The sequence below is a fragment of the Lolium rigidum genome, chromosome 5 (assembly GCF_022539505.1).
Source record: "Lolium rigidum isolate FL_2022 chromosome 5, APGP_CSIRO_Lrig_0.1, whole genome shotgun sequence".
Lineage (NCBI taxonomy): Eukaryota > Viridiplantae > Streptophyta > Magnoliopsida > Poales > Poaceae > Lolium > Lolium rigidum.
In genome coordinates, this window is record NC_061512.1 from 92,894,680 (window position 1) to 92,916,052 (window position 21,373).

General features: G+C 43.1%; 1 protein-coding gene across 1 annotated transcript; it reads left to right on the top strand.

Moving 5' to 3' along the window:
- Positions 1–208: 208 nt before the first annotated feature.
- Positions 209–12,853, top strand: LOC124655479 (the record flags this gene model as incomplete). The annotated part of the gene is given in 2 exon segments (XM_047194366.1): positions 209–522; positions 11,972–12,853. Coding segments are annotated over 2 exon segments (927 nt in total), but the record flags the coding sequence as incomplete, so codon positions are not given.
- Positions 12,854–21,373: the final 8,520 nt, after the last annotated feature.

Consider the following 21,373-nt stretch of genomic DNA (forward strand, 5'->3'; position numbering starts at 1 on the left):
GAAGTCCACAACTACCAGAACGCACACCATTTCCCCCAAATCTCACTCCCCGTCCTACTCCCATTCTTCAGCGACCGCCATGGAGGACGCCGCCAATCTCACTCAGACCTCCTCCGCCTCTGCGGCCGCTGCTGCGGCTGCTGCAGCCCAGCACCAACAGCTCCAGCGCCAGCTCTTCCTCATGCAGCAGGCGCATGCACAGACACATGCGCAGGCCCAGTCCCAGTCGCAGCCCCATCCGCAGGCGCAGCAGCTGTCGCAGCAAGCCATGTCCCGCTTCCCCTCCAACATTGACGCCCACCTCCGCCCACTTGGACCGCATCGCTTCCAGCAGCCGCCACCGTCGCTGCTCCAGACCCAGCCCCAGGCGCACTCGCAACCGCAGCCGTCCCCGCAGCAACAGCAGGCGGCGCAGGCTAGGGGCCGGAGCCCCGAGGTGGAAATGGCGCTTCAGGACGCCATGCGGGTCTGCAACCCGAACATCAAGACGCCGTTCCAGTCCCTCGAGGACGCCGTTAGCAGGTGCGCCTTTCCGCCCCATACACACCAAGCTGTCATTTTTTGTTTCCTTGCTTTCGTATGTGGTATCAATTTATTTATTTTCCTTCTACGGAGTTTGCGTCCTTGGAGTGTCGTTATATATTACTTAGAAATGGTTGGTCTTCTGTGTCGATATTGTTGATTGCTAATTATACAAGATATATGAAAGTTAGGGCATGCACAATGGTGTGAGGTCAGTCATCTCTTCACCTAGATTTGTATGACACTGAGGGAAAGAAGGGACAAATAACTGTAAAGGGGAATTGGTTTAATTGAAAACAACCACCGATGGGTTTATTTTTTATTTTTTACATGGAACACTCGTATTCCATTTAAGACATGGCTCGATCGCCGGTCACCAGACAGGTTACAGAATTAGGGTAGCCTGTCGTCCATAACACCCAAAGCTGCTAGTTCATGAGCAGGCTTATTACAACCCCGCGTGCATACAAAACACAAGCATCAATAAAACACTGATGGTTTCGACCTACTGGTGGAGGTCCGTAATCTTTGATAAACCATATTTTTCATTACGTGTGCCGCCTCTGGTCACTTGGGTGGCAAAGGCGTCGACATGGCTGTTGCGTGGCCTTGGGGCTGGCATGGAAGCCAGAGCGATGGCTCCGGAGATCGCTTGCGGTATGGGGTTTTCACTTTGGTCACTTGGGTGACAGGGTTGATGGCTCGGTTGGTACGCGGTCTCGGGCCGGTGAGGTGTGTTGTCGTGGTTTTGTATGTCGGAGCGGCGGCTCTGGAAACGCGGTTGTGTTATGGGGTGTTGCCTCTTGCTGCTAGGGCGGCAGAGTCCGTCGACTCATTGGGTTCGCAGCCCCGGGACTGGAGTGTGTGTGCGTTGCTGCTGTATCTGTTTTCAGCCAGTTTACCAATTTCCCTCTTCTTAATGAAAAGGCAGAGCTCCTGCTGGTTGCTCCATTTCTTTTTGGGGAATTGCTGATAATCTCTTAGGATTCAGGCACATTGTTTGGTCACCAGATGACATTTCTTGTGTGGAGTTAGCTTCCCTAGATGACTTGCAAGCTATCTGAAAGGATTTAGGAGTCTCATTTTTCAAAATCTCAATTAATGCAGATTTGATCTCTCTGAGCTTGACAAGTACTTTTAGTTTGCAGGCGTGTACGTTAGGAAGCATTTGAACGTTTGTAGGTTTTGCAATTGGATACTGATTTGATAAATAGCTTCTCTCCTTAGCCTTGAAGACCCCAACACATTTGGCAACAGTGCTCAATGCTGATACAAGAGCCTTTTCTTGCCATTATATCTCTTCTGTTTGTGAAACACTCCTTACTTTGTATGGCTATATTTTCTATTGGATTCTATCTTCCTGTGTCGTGAGTCGGAAATTTTCTGTAAGGCAAGCCTTGGTTATCCACGTGCTCTAAAGTTCAAACCGATCACCCCCATGTCTTGATCCTCTGTGCTGGCATTTGCTGGGATACTATCATACTATTTTCAGTTTGAGCACATTTTTGTACAAGGTTCTATCAAGTGCTTAGAGAGTGTTTTGCTTCATCCTTTCCCTTTCCGAAGGCTTAAAACGCTAAGCGCAATTAAGCACTAGGTGTTTTGCTTCCTCTGAGCGCTTAGGCGCGATTAAGCATGAACTTAGGAGCGCTTAATTTAAAACTGTTTTTGTAGTTGAGTGATTGCTGCGGCGTTACCCAATAAGTTGTTGAAGACTCATTTATTCCAGTTGCGACTAGTGGCATCACTTCATTTAAGCTACCGTACATGAGAGTCTACTTATTTTACGATGGTCCTTTTTTGCTGGAGAACTTTCTCCCTACAAAGCTATATTTCATACCCTGCTAGAAAAATGAATAATGTATCACAGTTCTTGATGTCTTATGAAAAATCTTTATAGATACCTTCTTAATCCTTGTTTGAGTTTGAAATGCTGAATTTATAATGCAAAATCTGTCCTATGTAAACAATGATATACCACAACGCCTAAAGGCCACATTTTTTTGGCTCCTTGGTTCGACCTGGCAGCTAGCTAGGGTGGGGCCCGTTATTCCAGGGGCCAGTGCAAGGTGGCTAAGAGGGGCCTCTTACACACAAACACACTATGAAAACAATGTTTTTTTCTCAATGCCACAATGTTTCAATGTCCATGCAACAATGATTTTGTGAGTGGTCAAGGGAGGCAGCCAGACCATGCCATAGTGGCCAGGGACGCTTGGAGGCACCCTTGTGTGTTGAGTCTGGTTGGATTTTCTGCTGATTGTGTGCAGTGTGTCAAAAGAACATCTAGGCTGCTACTTTGGTAGTCCATGACCACCAGAATCGATGGAGCGTCACTTATGAGAACTAGTAGCAGTTGGGATTTGCTCTGCAGGAAAGATTCTGGATGGGAACCACTAACTAAACGTGACACAGTCAAAGACGTTCTCTTCTTCGCTCTCACACATGTTGTGTCAAAAGAACATCTAGGCTGCTACTTTGGTAGTCCATGACCACCAGAATCGATGGAGCGTCACTTATGAGAACTAGTAGCAGTTGGGATTTGCTCTGCAGGAAAGATTCTGGATGGGAACCACTAACTAAACGTGACACAGTCAAAGACGTTCTCTTCTTCGCTCTCACACATGTTGCAGTACTGAGCTCCCCCCCCCCCCGAAATTTTTTGGGGCCCTGTGCAATGGCAACAGGCTGCACACATGCCTAGGTCCAGGCCTGCATGTTGCTAATGCACTTTTTAAGATTTGAGTTGTAGTTACTAGGGACGAAGACAAATATTATACATAAATGGGATTCGCTCTTGTGTTACCAGTAGACCGATTTAGGTTTGTGTTTCTACTTAGGCTTCAATTTTTTTACGTCGTTCCAAATTCAAATATTTTCTCAGAAAAATAGATCTTTATATGAAAGTGGTGCGAGAAACCTTGTTTTGCTAATCTTTTCCTCAGAGTGTCATTGCACAGGACATCTAGTGTAGTGTTGTGTAGTGTTATGTAGGCCGGTCTCTGGTTCTCTGCCACAATATGAGCCCTAGCATCAGCATCTTGTAAATACCATGTACTCATGTTTGGCCATAACGAAGTTGTCATGTGATTGACATATGAGGTATAAGGTTGTGAGGTATATGGCAGGAGTCCAAGTGATTAGCTGATGCCTGATGGTTTATCTACCAAGCTCTTTTAAGATGCTCCCAAAATTGTATGGGTCGTTAGTTAGATTTGATCAAGTAACTAATATTACTCTTACCACTTATGTGGTAATATGCTACTGATGATTCTGTAGGGCAAATATCAAGTTTCCATGAACGCCAAACTAGGAAGTAAATCATGTAGTTACCGAGTCACATATGTAAACAAGGAAAGCTCTACAAATCTAAATATTGTTATCCCTACCTTCCAATTTTTTTAGCTATGGACATGTATATACTAGGTGAGTATAGGTTATTACTAATCCCTTTAGACAAAAAGAATCCATTTAGTAGACTCACCCATCTAAGCTATCACGTATGTATGTTCTAATTAAGTAAAACAATAACTGGCTACTATTTACTTAAGAAATTTAGGAAACATTTTATATTTTCACCATTGTAATATATGCACACATAAGATATCACATACACATATGTTAAGTACAAAATTAAAATATATGTGAATGTTTCTTCAATATTTAGCTGGGTCTTTGTGTGATAGTGATATCCATGCACAAAATATCTCTGTACAACCGTGGTCATATTGCAAGAAGAAAAAAAGAGTCAAATTTCAACATGCTGTAAGGTATATATTTTACTTCAAATAGAATATATAGGGCCGACATTGAATCTGTCAAGATCCTTTCTATTTTACCATATTTAGTATTTTGTATAGCCAAGATTACCCTCAGTCAATTAATGGCTAGGATTAAATTGTCTTTGTACCTCTTAGGAGATAAGTGGAGCATCTTAAAACTCCTCACAGCATTGACATTGTAGTTGCACCAACAAGTTTCCAGTACGACACCCTAGTACCAGTCCTTTCTTTGCTGCTCCAAGCTCCACCAGAACTGCGCTATTAGTAAAATATATTGGTTTAATTTTGGAAATAGGTACATAGTTTGTTTTGAAGGAGGAGATTGTTAGAGGTCAAGTCTGTTGCCTGCAAATGACTAGCCTGTGAACTTTCGTGTATCTGTTTTGGCTCACAGGTCCAGATGGTCATATTATCTAGACCATCCATGCTCATCGTGATCCCTGCTCCCTTACGTATTCGCAAGTGTATTTCTGGTTACATATTCCTTATTGAACAGTGCAGGGCCCACGTTTGCAGAGCATTGAATACACACATGACTGTTAAGCAGAAACAGTCCACGACAAAGCCCATTCTGGACCATACTCTAATGAACATGGACATGGCCACGAGCCACCAGTCCTTTCTCCCTTCAAGCCTGTTCGAATTTTAAATTGTTGTCCAGTTTGAATTCAGTCATATTACATTAATCTAGCATTCAAATTCACCTTATCGACACCCTCCAGTGTTTTTTTTTTGTCTGGCCATTTCCTCTGCGACTCCTAGTCCACTAATCATTGATTCTTATTCTACTGTTTGTGTATGAAGCGCAATCTGCCATTGAAATTGTGTACGTACTCAAACACATGCCATAATGTTCTACATTTTCTGCTTTATTTTGGAATAAGAAAATTCCGGTTCGGAATTATTCAGTCTAACTGCTACAACACAGCGCCATAAATTTGATATATTACACATGTAACAAGTCATAAAATTCATAAAGCGGGCCTAAATATTAAAAACCCAAATACACTGAGGCAGCATTCATCAGGAGAATAGAGAGAATCAGGACATATTCCTTGCAGCTTGCCCTTTGCAAGTGTTCTTCCTTTTCATCTGCTGGCCCGTCAAAGGCACTGGCTGGTCGATCTGGAAGCTCAAGATCATCCCTCTTTTCATTATAGAACACCATTATCGCTAGATTTTCTCTAAACGGCTGCATCAGCTTCTTATACGCTTCAGCACTAGGGTGTCAAGTGGGATCCCATCTAAATCCCATTTGTAGTGCATTTTGCTTTTTCTAGTGTAAATTTGACACTAAAGTTTGAACTAGAAAAGACAGAATACACTATAAGTGAAACCGACTCGAGTGATGTACAAGTTAGAATGTCCATATGTAAATGACTTGGCTGAGGCATGGCCATTCTGGTACACTTGAAGAAGCACCGGCAAGATATCTCTAGCGCCACTCACCCATCTCTTTAGAATGTGCCATTTTGGTATCTCACTGATACCGAAGTAGTCCATCACCTGCGACGAAATTACTAATTTGAAGCTACAGTTGCATCCCCCGATTTAATAAAAAAATCCGACATGCTTACCTTAAGCACATGGCAACACACAAGCCCCATGTGCTCAAGCAACCACATTCGCACTCAAAGCAACCACACTCGCATTCAAAGAACTCTCCGCCATCCGACATCTTGATGCAGTAAGTTATTAGCTCACCGTGTTATTCATTAGAGCAACTCTAACAGAGCCCGTAAACCACGCCGGAACCGTATTTTTCCGGCCGATTTACGGGTTCGGGTCGAAAGTGGCGCAGAACAGAGACTGAACTCGCCGTCCGGCCCGAAAAACTTTTTCAGGTGCCCGAAAATTTTTAGACTCGACCCCTACTAATACAGACCAAAGGGTGGTTTACAGGCCCAAAACTGAACGGATTTGTCACCACTCCTCGAGCGCCGCCGTCCGTACAACCGCCTCCAGCCGCCGATTTCTAGCTGCTTTGCTAAAATTATGCATCGCCGATCAAACATTTTGTCAGCCCACTCTAATTCCAACCATGTCTATATCAATTTTCGACGAATCTTGTTAGCTAGGTGGTGTCCTTGAGGAGATCGACGGAGCGATTCGCTGGAACGGTGCGTGGCCACGAATTTCCGACGAATCCCGACGAATCAGTTCGCTGGACAAGGCCGAGCTAGCTCGCTGGAGGAATCTGGCTTTGCTGCTTGCGCGAGGCCGAGCTACGTGGACATGGCCGAGCTTGCTCGCTGGACGAATCTGGCTTTGTTGCTTGCGCGTGCCTGCTAAATGCGTTGCTGCGTAGGCGCTAGATGCTTTGCTGCTTAAGGCGCATGTACTAGCTGCTTGCCGTAGATGCTTTGCTGCTTGGCCGGCGGCGGCGCGGGAAGATCTTGGCAGCGCGCAGATAGTTCTTGTGAAGAAGATGAGTAATTTTCGAATATTCCGTTTTTCAGTTTTAGTTTACAGGGTCTGTTCTGCGCCAGCCATTTTGCGACCTGTAAACTCGTTTTCGGAAGACTGAACTCGAGTTTTTCGGTTTGCATTTTTACGGGCTCTGTTAGAGATGCTCTTATGACCAAGTGATGTTATAGCAAAAATAAGTACATTCATAACTGGAGGGTTGTAGTGCCAAGGCATAATTAATCATGAGCATATGCTGATCCTAAGAACTGAAAAGATATGTTCATTGAATTAGCTCCAGATCGCAGAAACCAAATTTACATGTTCAATAAATGTATGTAGCACTAATTGCTCCAAACCATACACGTGTGCTATGTATAAAGTTTTAAAAAAGAATAAGGTGACATAAATTTAGCGTGCTAATTTGCAGTAGAAAATGTTAACTGGCAGAAAGCACTAAATAAATTGTATGTGCTCTGAGGAGAGTAGCAACGACGACTGGTTCTAGCAAATTGACACTACTCCATGGTTTGTTTCATGTTTGTATAGTAAGACCTCTGGGTAAATTGCAACAACAACAACAAAGCCTTTATTCCTAAACAAGTTGGGGTAGGCTAGAGGTGAAACCCATAAGATCTCGTAACCAACTCATGGTTCTGGCACATGGATAGCAAGCTTCCATGCGGCTCTTTCCATGGCTAGTTCTTTGGTGATACTCCAGTCCTTCAGATCTCTCGTCTACCCCGTCCTCTCTTGACATTATCAGCACGCTTTAGCTGTCCACTATGCACTTCTGGAGGCCTGCGCTGAATATGCCAACTCTATCTGGTATATCATCATTCCAGACTCGGTCCTTCCTCGTGTGGCCACACATCCATCTCAACATGCGCATCTCCGCCACACCTAACGGTTGAACATGCCGCCTTTTAGTCGGCCAACACTCAACGTGATAAAACATTGCGGGTCGAACCGCTGTCCTATAGAACTTGCCTTTTAGCTTTTGTGGCACTCTCTTATCACAAAGAATGCCACAAGCTTGGCGCCACTTCATCCATCCGGCTTTGATCAACAGTTAGGTGTGGGCCACTTCATCCATGCCAGAACCTCAGATGAGCTTAAAACTCCAGACACTAACAATATTGAGCAAAACAGGAAATTATTTAAAAATAATTAAAGGTAACAACACATGTTATCATCCTAATCTTAATGCAGCTGATGCAAGTGAAATCATTAGAAACACAACAAAAATATCGAAAATCAAATGGTAAAAACTAAGTTAAATAGAACTTAGATATTCAAAAGGATTAAGAAAAGAATACCGAATACGTACCTTAGTGACATGGAGGACCGAGACATCATTGATAGACAATGGTTAGAGAACTGCATTTACTACATTAGTGCAACAATAGCCTTAACTGGAAGAAAAATTAAATCTAGCACTATAAGCTTTGATGTTTTAAGACAACACAAGTGGAAATTGCACAGCATGTAAGTCATGTCTCCTTTAAGAACCACACCTGCATTTCCATAGGTTTTGACAGTCGTCGCAGATCCAATCACATTTCTAACTACCAAACTCTGTACTTTTTAAAATGGGATGATCCAGTGAAAATTTTGAACAAAATAAAAATGTTATGGTAGAGAAATCAGACTTCATGTCAGCAAACAGATATCAGAGTAGATGAGCTCAGCAAAAGTTGATACGGAAGAATGCACGGACTAAGATTAATTAACCATACAAAGTTGCTAAATCTAATTTAATTATTGCCTAGTTAAGTGCTTTATAGACAGCAATCCACTGAATAAACATGAAAACTGTCTATTAATTGAGAAGCTTCATCTCAATCTGTCCAGCATGGCATGTGACTGAAATTTGATGGAACTAAAATATCTTGGTTCACTAAGCTGCGATATTTAAGACCCCAAAATATCTATATAACCTGCAAGGGGATTCAAATAGTTTCTCCTAGGTCTTTCTGAACATGCACCTTGTATTTGTTTCGAATCGAAGTGTGCTAAGCTTGATAAATGAACACCTAGAGGAAATGGAAGAAACGTGTAATAAAATGTCAAGGAAATTCTTCCATTAATAAATTGTCAAGGAAATATAATTAACCAAATTCACCAACTACGTAGCATAATTTTCTACGTACCGGTAAACCATTCACAAACATAAGTTTTACCTACTTTTGCAAAAGCACAAAAGTTTGCTGCACAAAAAAGTACTTCTATTGTTGCTAGATACAAAATTCTCTGTCTACCAATTAAATCTTGCACTAGTAACTGTAGAATGGTGACAACATATTAAATCTAGTTGGATGAAGAAGTTTACCCAAGAGTTATTCTGACATACCGCAATAGAAATTCCACCATGAGTCATAACAGATGGTTAAGATGCATCATCTTGTATATATATATTTTTTATTGTAGTTTCTACACTGAACTATATGTGTTACCTGAGATTTGTTACTATATTTCCACCTCCGATAAATCATTTGATAGGGATCATCACAGCATTTAACATGTATTTCTGGAATATTCCTTGAAATATATACTGCCACGAAGGGACCTCCATGAGCATACAACTCAAAGTTAGTTTATGCTTCACTCAACTAATTGGACGGAACCAACCTGAGCTAAATCTGCGTGCTCTAGCATTCCCAATTTGAGTTCCCCGGATAGGAGGGGTACAGGCGTATCAGTGAGAGGGAGGGGGCCAGATTTTGTACCTCGAAAGATGGTGCAGGGACGATGGCTCAAGGGCGAATGAGTGGTCGCTGTAGCTGGTTCGGCGAACACCTTCCTGGTGCTTGCGAAAGCCTCGATTCACTCTCGTACTGGCTTTGCTGGACCACGCGAGCGACTGCACTGGACCTGCTGGTCTTTGGGTGGCATCCCTGCCCTTACTCAGCCTGCTGCGACGCCTTGTACGGCGGGTGTAGCGAGCTAATGACGGGCTGCGGCTGTATCACCTTGGCGGTGGCATGTGTGGGGAGATAAGCTAGATCGGGTCAGAAGGAGGTGGAAGCGGATACCAGAGAAATTGGGGAGTAAGAGAACAGCGGAAATTGATGGTACAGACATGTCGCCTATTACCTGGACTGTCGCTACACGAAATGCGCGAATAGAAGCACCCCCAATACTGCAATTTCTGCGCGAAGGTACCTACGAGGCTACGACCCCAGCCTGACACACACATCCACATGGCTCTGACACCATGTCAAGCTTCATGCACTAGCCAACGCAACCAAAAGTCCGAACTGATGGAAAGGGCTAGGCAATCCACCTATACAGGACAACACGTGGAAAGAAGAATAGCACACGTATGAATGACCGTATATGCGGCTGACATAGGGGTGCGCATAAATTGCGAAAGCCAGGACTCGAACTCAAGACCCTAGGCTCTGATACCATGAAGGAGAATATAGAGAGAGAATGATTGCCCACAATCGTGGCTTTCCTGTTATCTCATATATATAGGCAGATGTACAAGATATACATGAAAATAATCAACGCTAATCCTCTACCATAATGGCCCGATTATAATCAATATCTCGAGCACTAAATATGGAAGAGGATAACAGAATATGCTAACCGAATATATGATTCGATTTGCCTAACACATCATAATATGACCATCTGGTCCTGAGAGCCAAAGCGCCGCCTCCGTGAACTTTTTATTATACAATGAAATAATCAAGTTCTGTAAGCCTTGGAGCCACACTTTCTAACAGGGATTGGCCCATTCTCCGGTTGTTGATGGTGACTGCCATATCCTTGCTCTTTGGACCCTTTGGCAAGTTATATCCCATTGTGCACCTTGTCTAAAGTTCTGTAAGCCTTGGAGCCACACTTCCTAACAGGGATGAGCCCATTCGCCGGATGTTGATGTTGACTTCCATGTTCTCGCTCTTTGGACCCTTTGGCAAGTCACCTCATTGTGCACCTTGTCTATATGGTCTCTCTTACACCAATAACCTGATTTGGGGCTTATTAATCTTTTGACTCAGCATTAACAAGCAAGAAACCAAGCTGCATTGTGCCAGGAGTTAATTTTTAGTGGTATTCTTTACAATGTAGGATGGTAACTTGTGAGTACCGACTTCAGGGAACAGCTGCTCGAGGGGGGTGGCTTGATCTTCACATCGTAGGATCAAAGGACGTAGAAGATAAGTAGCTGCGAACAGCTGGGTCAACCCAGGGGACAATGGCCCGATGATGAGGATGCCGACGTTGCTTGCTTGCAATCCAAGACCACACAACCACACTCAAGTCGTGGAGCAGAGAGGGTGAAATCCGCAAGGGTTTCACAAGATGCTAACTCACAAAACCACACTCAAGTCGTGGAGCATAGATTAGGTGTAAACCCATGAGGAATCACCAGAATAAGGGTAGCAAGAACTCTCCTATCTCAGGATGAGTCTATGTCTTATTCTATTAATCAAAAAAGTTAAAGAGTCCTCTACTAGTAAGAGCACTAACTTATTTATGCTAGGGACAAGCCCCTGTTATGAAAGCAAACAAGACAAATAACCAGCAGAAAACGACCAGGAAAAATTCCAGGTAAGTAGGTGGTTAGCTTAGGGAATTCGCCCGTAAGGTGTAATCAGTTACTCTAGTCACGAAACATTGTTTCGGTGGATTAGGTGCCCAATTTATGCAATTAGTGAGGTAGCAACAAACTTGTTTTATCAACTCTGGAAGTTTGTTGGCTTTCTTGTGCATTGTACCTGATTTTTTTTGCATCCAGATGAAAGCGTAGCGATGTTTTTGAGGTTATATGATAAACTCAAGTTAGCGTTCATCTCATCATGCATTTGTTTGGCACTGCTTATTGTGATTGGTCCATGGGTGATCGCCATTACGTTAATGGCTGTGATGTCCTCATCACTTACTAATCTTAAGATTGACATCAAAGTTAGAATCTTGCAGCAGTTCAGGGGTTACTTTTTTTTCATTTATAGAAGTGGATAAGATGTAAGGGGTTAATTTGCTTGTACAGTCCTTTTGCTTGTCGAAAAACATGATTCAGTGCATTGCATATTCTAATATATTGAAATTGCAACGCGGTGCCTAATTTTATCGGCCGACGCCACCAAAGGACAACACATTCCGCTCAGTCACACCTCCTTAACTTATACACTAACACATTAAAGTTAGGCCAGCAATTTCGATTAGATGCACTGGATTGTTTTGATCTCCGTGAGTTAACTTCGTATCCTGAAGGTACTCATATACTCTTACATTGCTGCCAAAATTAGGTTATTGCCTTACCATGTTGTTGCCGACTATGAGGCTGAAGAAGATGACAGGATCCTTGACAGCGATGCAACTGGCCAGATTCCTTCTCGCCTTCAGCAATGGGATCATAACATTCTGGTAAAGATTGCTGAGTTCACAACAACTTTTGAGAAGCAAGTGTTGGCATACAACATAATGACCAAGAAAAGGGCCATTGGCGAGTTCCGATCGGAGGAGCGTCTCATGCTCGAGCAGGCTTTGTTACAGGAGGAGAAGCAGGCTACCATGGAACTAAGAGCCGAGATAGAATTGAGGGAGAAAGCAGGCCGTGAGGCTGCTGAAGCTAAGATGCATATGGCAATGGCTGAGCATGCTCGAGTGGAGGCCCAAGCACACTCTGATATGATTGGTCAGGGCCCTTTGAGGGCCAATGCTGCTGCATCCCAAGGTGACGATGGCCCTAGTCATGACATGGCACAAGAACAGGGTGAAGATGGATGGGAAAACGCCCAAAGGGATGATGATGATCCCTCTGAGGATTTCCTCAACGATGACAATGATCCAGAGAATGAAAACTCTGATATGCAAGAGGACTGGCGTCAATCGGGGGAATTTGATCTAAATTCTAGGTAATACAGGTGAACTGAACTTGAGATAAGGCTTTGATGATGCAGCAGCTGGTGCCTGACAACTTATCTGTACCTCTCCGATTGTATGATTTGAAGATAGTATATCTCGTCTTCATGACTATTTAGCTACTCAAGTCTTCAGCAATGTCTATAATGTTGAGATGGCATCTGTATGTTGTAAAGCTAACTTGTAGATGTGCTTCCACGCAAATGAGCAAAGGCGGTCTAGATGCCAGAATCTGTTTTCCAATATATGCTGTTATTTTTCTTGAACTGTACCGCTCCCTTTGTTATTGAGTTTTGTTCTTCAATACAAGACCACTGTAATTTCTTTTATCTATACAAGGCCACTCTTTTGGAGAAGAATTGATTAGATTTTTCAATCGCTCAATGGTTCTCATTAATGTGAAGGTAAATAGAGACATCACCAAAGGAGTATTTATTCTTCTATAACACCCATTCTTGCGCGGGGTCTTAGGACGGGTCTTCGTTGAAAAACTAACTCCACCCGGCTTAGAGGGTGGTATATCGACTTAAAAAGTCTAAGAGGATAGGGTAGTATGGGATCCACCATATTAGGTAAGATAATTTGCCCTTTGATTTTGATTCAATATAGTCTTTTTCCGCCTTTACCACGCATTATTGTATGCGCTTCTATAGGAGTATATATACTAGAAGTAAATTCTAGCCGTTTTCTTTTGAATCCTAAAATTCGATTAGAAAGATAGAAAGGCCATGAGGGTGGGAAAATAAAAATCAAATCTTTTTAATTAGTTCTCCTTTTTTGCAATTTTATTATTTTATTCCTTTCGTTTTTTTAGAAAATATTTTTTATAGAATACTAAAGTATTCTATAAAAAATATTTTGTTTGCAAACTAAAAAATACAATAGTCAATATTCCTTATAATAGATATACTTAATTATATCATAAGAATCTTAAGATACTTTTTGAATAGATAGAAATAGTCAATTTGAATTGAGACACATACGGAAATTCAATTCGGCTCCCGGGTGCATATGCTCCCTCCACCCAAAAAATATATTTTTAATTGTCAAAAAATTCTAACAAAAAATTTCGCATGTACATCTCAACAATCTATGTGCGTTCGTACAGTTTCGCGAAAAACGGATATCTTTTGTGTTCGATGTAAAAAAGACAGAACAAGTCTCACAAAATGCCTTATTTTTAGCACTAAATTTTGCCTTTTTTACACAGCCTAAACGACAAGTTCATTTTTTATGCAAAGACTTCGTGCACACTTAGCATTTGAAGATGTAAACATGGATTTTTCTTTTGAAATTTTTTGACATTCCAAAATATATCAAAGTTACAGTTCAAACTAAAGGGAGCATACGCACCCGGGAGCCAAAACATCACTCTCTTTATTTCTTTATGTGCAGAAAAATAAGATTGTCTAGTATTTTTAGTGTAAGTAATATCATATGGTAGGGTATGTGGCTCTTTCTACCCACAAATGAAAAACCACTATGGAATGGATGCAGATATAGGCTACGAGCATAAATGCATGAATATGCAGAGCCGGGTATAGCGAGTTTTCTTTTAATTGAATCAACAAATATTTTTTGAATAGAAAGTCAATGTATCTAACCTATTATTTCACAGGAGTACTAGTTGCTGAAGACGATTTCAGAATCAAAAAAAGAAAGTCAAATTTAGCTTATTCTCTCAATTTCAATCGACCACTGCTGAATTTAGTATATCTAATATGAATTGGCGATCAGAACACGTATGGGTAGAACTTCTAAAAGGTTCTCGAAAAAGGGGTAATTTTTTCTGGGCCTGTATTCTTTTTCTAGGTTCACTAGGATTCTTATCGGTTGGGGCTTCCAGTTATCTTGGTAAGAATATTATATCTATACTTCCATCTCAACAAATTCTTTTTTTTCCACAGGGAGTCGTGATGTCTTTCTACGGAATCGCGGGCCTATTCATTAGCTCCTACTTGTGGTGTACTATTTTGTGGAATGTAGGTAGTGGTTATGACCGATTCGATAGAAAAGAGGGAATAGTGTGCATTTTTCGTTGGGGATTCCCTGGAATAAAACGTCGCGTCTTCCTTCAATTCCTTATGCGGGATATCCAATCAATTAGAATTCAGGTTAAAGAGGGTCTTTCTCCTCGTCGTATCCTTTATATGGAAATCCGGGGCCAGGGGGTCATTCCCTTGACTCGTACTGATGAGAAGTTTTTTACTCCACGAGAAATGGAACAAAAAGCTGCCGAATTGGCCTATTTCTTGCGCGTACCTATTGAAGTATTTTGAGTACCCATTTTTTTTTTGAACTGAATTGAATGAAGAATAATTGGAAGAAGAAAAGTTTTCTCAACATAGAGAGGAAGTCCCCTCGAAATTGGATTTGTTATTGTAAGGGTATTTGCTCGGCAACCTCCGCACAGTGGCAGTTGGGTGTCTCGTGTGTTATACGAAGTGGGCATGAGATTTTGCAAATATACCATGTTGGGGGCAACTATACCAAAGCTTTGCTATAATTTTATGTGAGGGCACCACTTATACAAAGGCTGTTGGAGCATCATTTTGAGACCAAATTGCTATATTTTCAAACTATAGCAATTCTAGCCAAATATACAAAGGCTCTTGGAGATGCTCTAAGGGGTGTTTTTTTTACTAGGGGCGGTTTTCTCACTCAGTGGACGTGCAGGTTTTTCAAGAGAGATTATTAAGTGGAGAGATAATTGCATTGGGAAGATAAAAATTAACATCTCTCTCCTCTTTAATTTTTGCACCTCCAATGAGCAAATTGCATGTAGAAAATAAAGATAACATGTGCTCAATATTACTTGTTTGGCTACTAGTACAACTTCTAGGTCATGGGCCGTTCTATTCTTAAGTTAATAGTTTTATTAGTTCAAATCACCGTAAGATTTGCTTTGTGGTTGTAGCTAGGTGTGGGCATACAAACCTATAACCGAAAACCGAAATAAAAAAGACTGAGATAGAACACGAATAGACTGAGAACGAAAAGACCAATGAACAAACTGGTTAGAAAAAAATCCAGACCGGATTTTGATCATTCAATTTGGTCATTAGTCCTAACAAACAAATAGATCAAATTATACGTGTGCCCCCCACACATGGATTTATTTTTGTTTGGTATTGGTGAACATTTCTTCAGACCGAACAGACCGAATTTCAGACCAAATTTAGATCAGTCAATTTGATCATTAATCCTAACAACCGAATAGAACGAATTGATCGAACTATCTTTTTCACAAAGGCACATAAATTGCACATAATATCGGGTGATAGAGAATTAGGTTAGTTCTATGTCGACCTAGAAGCAATGCCTTTTCCATTTTCCTAGATAGTGCATCTGTTGCATCTTGAACTGTTTCGAGGAAAGCGTGAGCAACATGACTGATGCAGCCCGACCTTTGGTCTTATCCAAATCATGGTCATCATCAAGAACTACGCTCAAGTTCGACGTCACAGAAGCATGGAAGAGAAGGAGGAAGAGGAGCTGTAAGCTCTAGGGCCGGCACTACCGCCGCACCCGGCGCTGCCGGCTGGAGCACCCCGGCACTGCCGGCCTCCCCACGCCGGCACTGCCGCCGAGGCCACGACCACTTACAATCTGAACCTTTGATGCCACGTGTATGGCTGTGATGTATCTTTACTTTTCCCTAAACTACCCCTCCTTAGTGGCTCCCTATATATAGGCTCCCACCTCCCCCTTCATTAGGTTAGAGTTGAATTGAGAATTAGGCTCATGCCTCCACCATCCCTTTGGGATTAGGGAAAGCCCCTCCTTAGATTACCAAATCTATTGTATCAAGGCACTCCTTATATGATTAGTCTCTCACACTTGTGATTCTACCACCGGTCTCTCACTCGTGTGATTCTACCGATCGTATACCGATCTTCTTTTCGGGGATTCTACCGCGTGTCTTTCTCTCGTGAGATTCTATCGGGATAGTGGTTCGGGCTATCGGGAGTAAACCGGAATTGTATCGGGTTGGTGTGCGTTTGCGTGTGTTCATCGTGTTCTTCGCCGTGTTCTTCGTGTTCTTCCTCTCCCCCGCCTTTCCCTCGGTCAATTCGTGAGATCGGGCAACCCACGTGGCCTTATGCCCCATCATATGGTATCAGAGCAAAAGTTGCCACAAATTTGACCCTTCAATTTCACCAATTTCTCCCCAATTTTTTTTCCAAAAAAATACCAAAAAATAGCTCAAAATTTGATCTTCGGATTTGTTGCGTTATTTGTGGTTTTGATTCACAGATCTGATGTTATTGGTTCTGGTCTACTACTTCCCATATTTTTCCTCTTTGAATTCGTTCAATTTCATGCAAATCTGGTGAGTTTTGGTGCTCCCGTGTTCAAGTTCATGAAGAACTAGGAAGAACATCACGAGCGTGCTGCCCTCCATCCGCTCCTTGGCCCACCGCGCCGTCACCTGGCCACCACCACGCACGCCCACCTACTCCACCTGCTAGCTCCCGCCGGCTGGCCCGCGCCACCCTGCATCCGCTCGTCACCCGTTCATAGCGGCACTACCGTCAGCCAACCGTCGCTGCGCCACCGCTGGCCTCACCTTCCGGCCAACCATCCGAGCCACGTCCACCGTGCGCGCCCCAGCCATCCCGCAGTAGCACCACGTCCGACAAGCTCCACTTCACCTAGCTCGATTCCCTAGAACCGCTCGCGCGCGCAGACCGCGCCCGTCCACGCCTTGGCTCCACCTCCCGGCCACCTGCAACCACCCGCGCCGCCCTTTGGCCCACCACACACCGCCCTTTGGCCCACCACGCGCTAGCCACCGGCCCTTTTTCCGCTCGGCCGCAGGCCAAGGCCTCCCACAGCGGACACCCTCCGCTCCCGCACGGGCTCCCGCCGGCCTCCACCTTGCCCTGCGCAGCACGCAATAGCCGGCCGCCTGCGCCAATTCCTCCACGCCAATCGTCGCCAGGCCATGCCCCGCCACTGCTAGGTCCACCTCACAGCGCCGCCCGCTGGCTCCCTGGCCTCAGGCACACAAGACACTTTCAATTCTTGCCCAGTTTCGACAAAGTTTTTCGCCCAGTTTTGACTCAACTTTTTGCTTCAAATCTTGACAATTTTTCACAGCTCTTTTGACTCCAAATTTTCACAGTCATCTCACAATATTGTGACTCCATTTTTGACAACTTTTCCGAGCTCATTTGACTCCAAAATTTTGACTACTTCGACCGCTCGTTTTGACCCAAATTTTCGAGCATTAACGTTTGTGTTCCGATTTCATCGTGGAGTGCATCGGTTGTCTATTCCACTTCCGCGCCTACATCAACACCGCGATGACACCGTTGGCACCCCGGATTTCGGCAAAACTTCGACACCACCTCATCATCGCAAGTTGTGTGTTTCGACACCGCCTAACATCAATAGGTATAACTTGCCTCCCCTCACCCCTTGTAGCCCCGTTTCTTCCTTTGTGTACCTATCCTGTTGAGATTGGCTTTCCGAGTGTTGCGAAGCATTGCACAAGTGTCACGACCGTGAGAGGGTTTGTGTGTGCGCGTTGAGTTGAGCAAAGCTCCGAAGCAAGCTCGGTGAGAAAGATACACAAAAGAAGAAAAAGTGTGACATATACATAGAGAACAATAAATCTTCTAATTATAGAAAAAAAGAGAAAAGAAAAAAAGAAATAGAAAAGAGTGTGTCCACCGATACAAAGGAGTGCAAAGCTTATAAGCACTAAGAGAGATAAGAGAAGAGTGACATCTTGTGCAAATCTAGTTGCTTCTCTCATATGCAACCAAGCTACGGTCTCTCTTGTGTTGGTGTGACACCGAGCTTATAGTCTTCGTTATGACCATCTTGTTACTTGCTCACTTCCTTGGTTGCACTAACCCCATTGTTCTCCTTTTGTGTGTTTCTGTGTTTCCTTGACGTAGATCACCACTCTTGACATTTGACAATAGACTATTCCGTTGGTCTTATTCGTTTTCTATCCACCCCTTACACACCACATATAGTGTTTCTTAGCCTTTTGTGTGTGCTTTGAGTGTGTGTGTGCGAGTAACCCTGGTACAATTTTGACTTTGCTCTTGACTTGAACCATTTTTCCGATACTTTCTTGAAAGGGAAGATACTTGTGTAGCTTTCCTTCCACCACATACATATACACCTTCCTAGTGAGATATATACATGATGACCCCACTAGAGCAAGCCGAGATGAGAGCATACTTCGTCGAGCTAGAAGCTCGAGAAGCCAAGATGACCACCCAAGACAAAGCTGAGTGCAAATCCTACTTCAAACACCTTGAGAGCAAGAGTGACACACCCCATGAGTTGAGTGAGGACACTTTGATTTCTAACAACTTAACCTCTACTCCTATTGTGTTGTCTTCCTCTTTGCTAGGTTGCTCGGACATCGACGACGCCATTGCCATGGAGATGAGGGACTCCAATATATGTGAGATGATTGTATCCACTATACATGAGCTTGAGTGCCTCCACCTTGAGGACATGAGTGATACAACGAGTGAGATGAGAGTGGTAGTTGATAGGTCATGTGAGGCCATTTCGATTTCTCACAACTTACCCTCTACCTCTAGTGTGTTCTCTTATGTTTCCTTAGGTTCCATGGATGACGATACGCCGATCATGGAGAAGATGTACATGGTGCATGAAGATGATGATATCACACCATACTTGCTTGAAGATGAACATGGAGGCCACATCGAGCCTACCTCTTCCACATCACCTACCTCACATGAGCGGGACTACAAAGGTACTTATATGGGTGTTGATGATGCCATGATCCCACTATGGACATGATGATTTGTGAGTGCTTGTATGAGTTGGATGATCCTATTACCATGTCATATGCTTCTTTCACTTTACCTTGTGATACTTGTGATACCACCATTGTTGATCATGTGGAATTAGTTTCTTATGATAATATGTCCATGCCATGCTATGAGAGTTTCACTTTCTCTCCTATTGCTTGCAATATGTCGAACAATTGCTCTTTCCCATGTATTGCTTGCAATGAAAATGATAATGCTTGTGTTGCAGGGGCGGGCCCACTTCAAGTCAAGGGTATTCAGTTGAATACCCAAATAATTTGAAAAATATGATGATATATATATATATATATAAATGTTCTAGAGAATATATAAAAAGCAAAACGGTCCTACTATGACATGAATGTTAAGTAGCGCAAATGGTTTGGTTGAACTATCTATTCAATTGGTGACATATGCATCCCCAATGGGCCTGCCGAAGATGGTACCCGGGGTTTACTGAAGGCCCATGAAGTCGAAGAATATGAAGATCGGAAGCCCAATTAGTTGTTAAGGAAAGATAGAGTTGTATTAGGAATAAAGAGATTTGTAACTTTACGGGTTGGACTCAGAGAGTCTCCCGGAATTTGTAAACTTGTGTAATACGAATCCCTCGGCTCCACCTCCTATATTCCATATAGACGTACAATCTCCTTGAAAAACAGGTTAGCAATATGCGACACATCGTTGCTCTTGTGGCAGGCAATAAAATGTGACATCTTAGAGAATCTATCCACTACCACAAATATAGAATCATGGCCTCTCTTAGTACGCGGCAAACCCAACGCAAAATCCATACTAATATCCTCCCAAGGTGTAGTAGGTGCCGGTAAAGGAGTATACAAACCGTGAGGCTTCAGCTTGGACTTGGACTTGTTGCAAGTAATGCATCTCTTCACATACCTGTCCACATCCCGCCTCATCTTTGGCCAATAAAAGTGATCAGCGAGCATGAGTAGTGTCTTCTCACGCCCAAAGTGACCCATCAATCCTCCAGCATGAGATTCCTGCAATAAGAGCAAACGCACAGACGATTCTGGAACACATAGTTTGTTAGCTCTAAACAAGAACCCATCATGTATGTGATATTTTTGCCATGCTTTACCAATAGCACACAAGCGATATGGTTCAGTGTAACGGCCCAGGGTTGCTCCCCTATTAGATTTGTTTTCTCCTTTCTTTTGTGCATCATCATCCATATGCAAAATCTCATCATCCATGTTTTACAAAATAAAATAAAATAAAATTTATTTTATAAACCCTATCTATTTTATTTTCCCTCTCATATGGTTCTAATTAAAGCCCCTCCCTTTAATCTCTTACTTTGCAAATAATCAACTTATAACTAAATTATTATGTTTTGAGTAATAAATATGGTTTTGTTTTGGTTTGATAAACTTGGTAGTGCTTAAAAACTACTTTTGTAAACTTCCGCTCTCATCTTGTTCAATTCAAAATTCGAATTCTTTCTAATTTAAATACAACCAGAAAAAGATTCTATGAAAAAGGAAATAGATTTAAACAAAAACCTAAACCTGGTCCTATTTCTAACCCAGCCACACTTAATCCTTTCTAAATCAGCCGGTGGGAATCAGCCCAAGACTCTTCCTTCCTGGACCAAGCCCAGCTGGTCCTGCTTCTTTTCTTTGATCAACAGAGTACTTCGCTCATGTTTCTTCCCCTTGGTTTTCCGTCAGCAAGGCAAACGGCGTGAGCCATTCTTCACATGTATCTGCTCCTGCACTTTCCCCTCCTGGAAATCGAGCCTCAACCGAACCCTACCCCTAATCCCTCTCGCTGCCGCCTCCTCCCAACCTCCTTTCTTTCTTCTTCACAACCTCAGGAGAGATTCAGTTCGTCCGCTGCCGGAGATCGCCATCCTTGCCGTCGTTGTTCGCCGCCGTTCGGTGCGCCGAGCGCGGGGATGGAACCGCCGTGGTGCCCTGCTTCCCCCTCCCCTTTTAATCCCCTTCTGCGTGTCCT